Genomic DNA, 8,738 nt, shown 5'->3' on the forward strand with positions numbered 1-8,738 from the left:
ATCCAAGTCATGTGACTCAGGTCCTCCACCTTCGGAATTTAAAATGAGAGAAAACAGTACTTTGACAGCTCCAAGAACCTTGGGCTGCATTTCACATATCTTATCGGAAACTCTTAGTTACTACAAGTAAAATAACCTTTTCTGAATCTGTGACAGTAAGCCCAACTCAAGGAATTTTGGAATCATTTTGGTGTGGAAGAGTCCATTTGAAATACGTTTGGGATGAACTACAATGAATATGATTGGAACAAGCGTCAACGACTACGTAGAAGGTTCCTCGGACTTTAGGTGGAAAAGTGGACGTTTGTGATAAGAGTTTGAGGAAGGCACAAAGAAAGGTTCATACAAGGCATGATTGGAGGAGTTTTGTCCTTCATTTACGCCTCCTGCAATGGCCAAGTGTCCCAATACTTTTGTACAAGAACAAAAAGTACCCGGAACTTCGGTCAGAGACTTGAGTTCCATACCAAAAAAAATAATAATTGTTCGGATGAGTTTAATTTTGAGCAGAGATCACGTGCAGTGGCCATCTGCCTCACCCAAATTCCTGAAAGCACGCCTCTGACAAAAACAAAAAGCCTTCGTGGGAAAATGGAGGACAACGAAAACAACGCACCTCCAAGAAATGAGCGGCTGACATGAAGAGCCGTCAGCGCCTTTGCGACTCGCTTAGCCGCGTGACAAAGCGTTGATAGGGCGGACAAGTCGAAGGTCGTACTTTTACAGTTGGGAAATTGTCAAATACATGCGTGTACACATCCACATGTGTAAAAAAATTCTTTAAAAAACTACTCGAACACAATAAAATATACGAAACACACAAAAAAACCTATGAGAAAAATATTAGGCGAGAAATACAAAACAAATTGACAAAATGAACAAATTCTTTGGAAAAAAAATACTGAACTACTAAATAAAAATACAAATGTGCTTGCACACACAAATATCAGGAAAAAAAACAAACAAAAATATCAAGACAAAACATTAGATATCAAGAAAACATGACATGAAAGATACAAAAAATGTTTGACCAAAAAATGATATCCAAAGCACAATTATTAAATCAATTTGAAAATAATAAAAACACACACGCACGACACACACTTACTCGTAGGTTGCTCAACGACAAGACGATTGTGCAAAAGAGCGTTCGGGAAAGACATTCTCGGTATAACTTCTGTAGAAATGTTGCTCATTGACTTTTGGGAGCCACGGCTTCTGCTTTCTGCTGGAACGGCTGCAGAGTGAAGGACCATCGGGGTCAATAAGTCAAACTTGACACTCAATCCCGACAAGCTATTTGTCTCGTTCTTAACCTTACGCCTCTCGGAAAAGAAGAGAAAAATGGGAGGGAGAAAATGACCCTAGGGGGAATCAATTAAATGAATTTCTTGAACTCCCACCCTTGAAAATCCCACTTTGTCGACTTTGCCAACATTAAACCTGTTTTTTTTTCCCCTCTTCAAAACGACGACTGTGTACTGTTCATGGTTAAGATCCCATTGGAGAATAAACCCCCTAAAAATATTCACATCATCGTCATTTCACTGAGCAAAATGGCGACGCCTATTAATGTTCAATTCAAGGTCCAATTGTTTTGTATTTTGCATACTGCAAACAAAAATTGACTGCCCAAAATATTCGAAAAATGATCTAAAATAAATGCAAAAATACACAATTGAGACAATATTAGGGGAAAAAAGCTCCACAAAGCGGTAAAAATAGGAGAATATTTGAAAATAGAGAATATTAGCAGAAAGTTTAAAAAATTATTAGAAGAAAAATACAAATTTAGCCGAAATATTTGGGGTTCGTTTCAAATTTGAAAGCACATTAGGAAAAAACATAAAAATATAAAAATAAAACAAGTATTTGGGAGGAAAAAAATATACAGTATGTTTTAAGCAAAAAAACCAGATGACAAATACAAAAGCTATTGGACAAAAATGCAACATTAAAAACCACTAAATATTGGTTGGAAAAACTCCCCCGCAGCTATTGGCCAGTCACAGAAATATATTTGTAAGTATGCTTATCCTGGTTTGCGGCAACTCCCAAACTATGTCAGGTCACACACGTAGCGGGGCAGCCTGGGAGCAGAGACATTCAAATTCTTCATCGGCCATGTACGGCTGTTTTGACCTTTCCAAACACCTGACGAGAGGTTAACACAATTATGAAGTGAGCAGCTGTCGAACTGACTCACAAAAGGAGTCAAATGAGTCATTATTATTATTAAGGCCGTTTCAAAAGATTTGCGACTCATAGTTCATCCACGCTCCCGAACCACGTGCTGCTTCTCCGAGCGCTGTTATGCAAAACAAAATGACAAGGGCGCTTTCCATCATTTGACATTACTGGATCCACGTTACGTGACACACTTTCCAGTGAACACGTGACACACACACACACACACACACACACACACACACACAAAGTGGCGTGGAAAGCTCACGAGTGATGGCTGAACATGACAGCTGGATGCGGGCGTGAGCTGTCCGTCTGTTTGCCTACATCATCACGCCGAGCGCTCACTTCTCTCACCGTCGTGCAAAACTTCACAACCCCCCCCCCCCCCCCTAAAATGCATTTCCCGACTGTGTGGATTATATTGACGAATAACACTTTTCTTTCAGTGACAATTAAAAAAAAAAACTCCACATCTGGAAGGCGAAAAATATGAGCCAAGCATTAGAGATTGCAGCATTTCATGTTTTCTTCCAGTCAAGGAAGGCCGCGCACTGCCGCTGCTATCAAAACCGCAAGTATCGATTAAGTATCGATCGCGCAAAAGACGCTCGAAAGCACGACTCGGTGCGGTTGTGATGTAAATTGGCAGCCCACTCCCTTCTCTTATTAGCACCTGAATGGCACGTTAGCTCAAATCGTATTTACATCGCGGCTGCTCTCGAGCACGCTGGCGCCTGTTTGGACAAGCCTGCCGAGCGACAACCAAAACCGCTTGCGTTCGTGCTCCGGCAGCTGATGCAATCATATACTGTACTCGTGAATATGAGGCGTTCTAGTCCCGTTCAACGTTGCGCTCGTGCATGGACTGAGAAGCCACCATTCCTGATGCTTCCTCACCTCGGGACCAAAATGTATAGCGACACGTGACGTACGTGCAGGCGCGCCAGGTTTATGATCGGTTCGGTTATTGCTGCTAGAAAGATGCAAAATCCCCATTGTGGTGGTTGATAAAGATCTTATTTTGCTGACCTGTAGCGACAAACTATGAGATGCATCGCCGCTTGTCCGGTTTTGATCAAATAACGTCACTTTTCTTGTGACCCGTTGGGCCTTTTTGGCAAAGTGTCGACTTTATATCGTAAAAGTGGTGGTCATCTAGCACCAAACATTTCTTTAGCTTATGTTTGTGTGCGCGCCTAGTTCAGTTTACGTAATCCTCTACGGTTGCTATAAGAACCGCTTGTGTGTGTGTACGTGTTTGACCCTTTTTTTCCAGCTGAAAAGTGGGCGCGGCCAAGAGCGCGTGCGTCATCGCGCGTCGGCAGCCCCGCCCCCCTCCCCTCCCTCCCTCCCTCGCTGGCTTTTAAAGGAACCCCAGTCGCTCGGACGCCGAGGCCGTCGACTGGAAGAAGCGGCCCGAGACAAGTCCCGCTTTATAAAGGGCTAAAATTACGCGACGTCGACGTGATTTCCTGGGCGTCCTAAGAGGACTTTTATAAAGAGCCGAGTGCGGCGGAGGGGGAAACTCAGTGCACTGACAACACTTGTTGCGTGGCGGTGGAGCGAGGAGTCGAGGCGCACGGACTGCGCGCAACGCGTTTAAACGAGACCACAGCAAAAACATGGCTTTATCGGGGGTTATGCTTCCTTCTTTCGCCACGTTCGCCAATCAAAGGGAGAAAAGCTGGGAATACGTAAGTTGAATTTGAACATTCACTTCCGAATTATTATTATTATTTTTTAAAGTTTTGTAAAGTTGTATGGCACAGTTCAAATGAGAGCTGTTATGTCTTCTGCTCTCGTCGCATGACTTCTGTGTATTCGTTGCGACGCTCGCGTCTGAATGGTTTGTTTTGGATGTTTCAGAGGTGGAAAGCGGAAAATGACAGCGGCGGCCGCTCCATGCTGGAGATGGTGCACGGCGTCGACAACCCGTTTCCAAAGAAGGACGACGAGGATCTGAGCAACTACCTGGATCTGGATTTTATACTCGACGGAGCCTCGGCCTACGTGGGCCCGGCCGACACGGGCGCGTACGCCGCGACGGACGGCTTCGCCGCGGGCGAGCATCGCTGCCCCCCGCCCCCGTACGGCGCCAGCCTCATGACCGAGCTGCTGCGCTGCGACGCCGGCTACGGGGTGACGCGCGGCCCTCAGCAAGCGGTGCAGGGCAGGTTTTACGCCGCGCACTTCCCGCGCCAGGACATCAAAGTCGAGCCCCCCATGGACGCTTACGGCCCCGTGTTGGGCACGGTGGCCCAAAGCTGCGGCGGCAAAATCAAGCAGGAGGGCAACGTTTCGTGCATGATGCCCTTTGAGCAGCCGCGCTCGGCCATCTCGCCGCGGGCCGCCGCCAGCAGCAGCAGCATGACGCCGCCGCTCAGCCCGGACGAGCAGGCGGCGGCTTCGGACTTGCGCGGGCCTATGAGCTGCTTCGCGGGCCACAAGTACCACAACAACGCCCCCTTCCAGCAGCAGCACATGCACATGGCCTACCGCGGCGCGCAGCACCCGGCCTTCGGGGTCTACGACGAGGCCTTGGCTTTGCAGCACCCGCCGCCCGGCGGGGCGCAGAGGGCGGCCGTGCTGACGCTGACGCCGCCCTCCTCGCCGCTGGAGCTGCTCGAGTCCAAGCCCAAGCGCGGGCGCCGCACGTGGCCGCGCAAGCGCACCGCCACGCACACCTGCACCTTCGCCGGATGCGGGAAGACCTACACCAAGAGCTCCCACCTCAAGGCTCACCTGCGAACGCATACGGGTAAGCCCGCCTCATCCTTTTTCGGGCCACCCTTGGTCGGCGCGCTGGTTAATCACGTTTTCGTGACCCCTGACTTCTCCCGGCAGGCGAGAAGCCGTACCACTGCAGTTGGGAAGGCTGCGGCTGGAAGTTCGCCCGCTCGGACGAGCTGACGCGACACTTCCGGAAACATACCGGACACAGGCCCTTCCAGTGCCACCTGTGCGAGCGAGCTTTCTCCAGGTCTGACCACCTCGCGCTGCACATGAAGAGACACATGTAAAAAAACAAAGAGCCCGCGCAGCACAACGACATGAGACATTGTGATGTGCTTTGTTTTGATTTCCAAAGTCCCCCCTCACCTCCTTTAATCTATCTAAATATATTTTGCGATCATGTAGCTGGTACTACTTGGGTTCTATGAGAACAGAGCAGTAAAGGGGCTGGCCCTTGTACAGTGGATACTTCAAACTGGAATGTCTTTGACACAAAAGTGCCTTTCTATGACTCTGCTACTGTTTCAACAAAACTTAGTAGACAATCGTGTTGACAAGAGTGAAATGCACACTCGAGTGCATAGACAATGTTTTTCTCCAAAGAAAACTGCCTCCAAGGATAAATTGAGCAGCTGTCCCCATGCTGGTCCCCCCCCCCCCCCCCTCCCTCTCTTGAGTCCAGCCCCTTCTGTACACTATCAGGGCTGGACATCCTGTGCATTCTTTTCTACTTAAAGTTATATAAATATGTACATGGATTTTATACTGTCAAGTGTGTATTTATTGTAAATATTAAAACAACAACAAAAAACCATTGAAACCAAACATGCTCTCGTTGCTTTTGCCTTTTTTCCCCACTCCAAATAGCTTCGGATGGACCTGCAAAGCATCGCGGCAGGGGCACCAAAGTGGGTGATGCACGTCGCCATTGTGGAAGCACTTTCATTTGAAAATATGAGCACTTGATTTCCACCGCTGTGATGTTTTGCAGCTGCAAAAGGCACACACACACACACAAGCTGTAGCCACTTGCGGGCTTTAGCCTATAAATACAAACACTCCATCTCGGTAATTACAGAGGGAGCCCGGAGCCGTCTGGACAAGAAGGGAGGGGGAGGTGGTACACGGTAAAAGCCTCATCAGGGAGCCCTTCTTCCACTCGGCTTTCTGATGCCTCCCAATTATAGCGGCACATGAAAAAGGCCCCTTAATACTACAATTACACAGCGCACTTTGAAAAGCGGCCGAGTCCAGCGCATGCGACGTCTGCGAGCTGCACGATGGTGTCATTTCAGAGCAACTTCACAAGCATTAAGTGCAGCCATGCAGGGTACCAATTAGTATTTGGAGAATGACAGACAGCGTTGTCATGATCTCCCCCCCCCCCCCCACCCCCTTTTGGTCTTGCTAGACCACCGTGACGGACTTGAAATACAGCAAATGAATTTGGGATTGAAGGTTGTGGAGTTTGAGCTTTCAATTAGGATACGTGACCATTTAAAAAGCTATTTTAGATGGAGCCTTTCCGTTTTGGGGGGCCAAAGCATTGAGGCCCTCAACACCGGTGTTGCACGCAACCTCAACTCTTGGCCTTTTGGAATCTGTTCAAATGACAAGACATCTGAAGTTGCAAGTTACACAACGACTTTCGTGTGCTCCCCCTTCGCCCGTGAATGTTGACAGCCCGAGAGTTGTACGATGAATGTCCTTTAGCAACTGAAAAGTGTGAATTTTAGATCGTTATTTCCCGTCCGACGTCAAATCTTGAAACTCCTCGAGGGCGAAATCAACACTTTTACGGTCAACCGAGAAGAACTCGAATCAGGATTGGGTCCGCCATTTTGACGGCTTTAAAACTCACGTCTTGGTGATGCAAAGCCTCGTTCTTATCACTCCCCCACTTGTTCTCCAAAGCGTTCTCGTCGGCCGACCCTGACAAACGTTGCGTATTGCTCGAGTCGCCATTGGTAACTCACAAAAAGCTTCAATCAATCTGAAATGGTTTTGCCTCTTCTCAACCTCGCTCCACCTAACTCTCCTTGCCACCTGCAAACCGCGCCGGCAACTTTATTTTGCCATCATCTTTCCGAATCAAGTCTGCACACGTGCAGGAAAATGGGGCGGTCCAAAAGGAGTGTGAAAAGGAGTTCGCCTCAAACTCATGATCGTTTGAGGTTGTAATAATGTCTTTTCAAGCATTCGACCCGCCTCACTTCAGTAAATGTAAAACATCCTCTATTGGCTTGCGACCAGGCCGCTGATTGGGACGATCATGAAAGGAATGATGACATTCAAACTCAAGATACGCCAACTAGTTCAAAGCGCCGCTCCCATCTACGAAACGTTGCATGTCGACGCCGGCGTAAAGCGAGGACGATCCGTTTTCTTTGCCTCGAGGCTCACGATAAATCCGGCCTATCAGTTTTATTGGATTCCGTTGAAACCCGGGGAGGCAGTACGGCTCACCATTAGCAGCCAGACGCAACGCCCGCGCCATTAAACTGGCTCGGCTGGGTGATGTGGTATGCCTTGGATCTGTTCCCTCTCCATCATTTTGGATACAAGCCGATCTGGGTTTTCTCGCGTCCAAACGATCCGATTCCGCATTTCTTTGATCTTTCCTGGCAGTCCAACCTGGCTTTCCTGTTTTTCAATGTTACCAGCGGTTTGCGCTTTGTCGTAAACCCTCCATTAACATTCACGAAGGCGCCTCTTCATTGTCCGTGCAGTAAATTTGTCCTCTGCAGTTAGCGGCGGGGAGCAACCGTGTCGAATCCCGGGCACCGAATCCCCATCTTGTGTCCGTGGTGCGGTCGCTGGGCTCGACTGGAAACCGACAGATGTTGTTTTTGGTTTTGGGTGAAACCGGAGAAACCGGAAACTCCACACAGAAAGATTAAAGTCAAGTGTTAAGACCGGTCCAAGATAAAGTTAAAACAAGAGAAACGGAGGCCTCGGATAACCTCATGTCGTCACTCATCGGCCAAAACTAAGTTCCGAGTACAGAGGAAGACTGTGCACCGATACCTGGAGAAAAGGCATGTCAAGGCAAACATTTTCTTGAGAAGAAATTCTCAGCGGTCCCATGAGTCCAAACACGGCATTCCGATTCATATCGAGTTTGAGGAATATGAATTAGGCAACAAAATGCCCAATCGCGGCTCGGCTTGTGAACTTCACCTCACCGAACGCACTAAAGCAGGTGCGCCAAGATCGGTCATTACCTGAGCCCTGAGCAACTGGGATGTCATTTTCAGTCGCACGACATGGAAAGCTAAGCGAGTGAGGCTAGCAACATCACGGGGGGTGTTTTTCGGCCCATTACTTTTGAAAGACTGCAATGGTCACCGGAGCGAGCCTGCTCCCCGAAAACGGTACTTTCCATCGAGCGGTTGTCATTCTTGCACGGCAGATTTTTGTGAAACGTCTTGAAAGAAAGTTGAAAGTCCACACATCAATCATATGTTCTTGTGGTGGCCTTTGTATGCAGTGGCAGCGCATGACTAGTCATTGACTCAACATCGCATCTCCAGTACAACATCAAAAAAAAGGAGAAGGCCACTCACTCAGTTGTTTTGCACGTCGGTCTCATCCGTTCCAAGACGGACGGCCCGGCCGGCCTCGAGTAGGACCGTACTATTCTGAAAGAACAAGACATTGTTCATATTAAAAAGGAGGAAGTGCTCACGGGGTCCCAAAAATATCTCAAGTGCTGGATGCAAATGTTACCACTCTCATTTCACCTTTTTCTCTGGTTTCCGCACGAGACCCCCGAGGTGCCCGAGCGACAAAAATGTGACCCATTTCACTCAAAA

At 48.2% G+C, this 8,738-nt stretch overlaps 1 protein-coding gene across 1 annotated transcript; it reads left to right on the forward strand.

Moving 5' to 3' along the window:
• Positions 1-3,579: 3,579 nt before the first annotated feature.
• klf2b (Kruppel like factor 2b) lies at positions 3,580-5,748 on the forward strand. Its single transcript, XM_086130062.1, has 3 exons — positions 3,580-3,884; positions 4,057-4,948; positions 5,035-5,748. Exons 1-3 carry the CDS (start codon positions 3,813-3,815, stop codon positions 5,208-5,210), a joined length of 1,140 nt encoding a protein of 379 aa, XP_085986188.1. The 5' UTR covers positions 3,580-3,812; the 3' UTR covers positions 5,211-5,748.
• The last annotated feature ends 2,990 nt before the right edge of the window (positions 5,749-8,738 follow it).

Source organism: Hippocampus guttulatus, chromosome 14, assembly GCF_054856545.1.
Source record: "Hippocampus guttulatus isolate MCC_2025c chromosome 14, RoL_Hgut_1.0, whole genome shotgun sequence".
Classification (NCBI taxonomy): Eukaryota; Metazoa; Chordata; class Actinopteri; order Syngnathiformes; family Syngnathidae; genus Hippocampus; species Hippocampus guttulatus.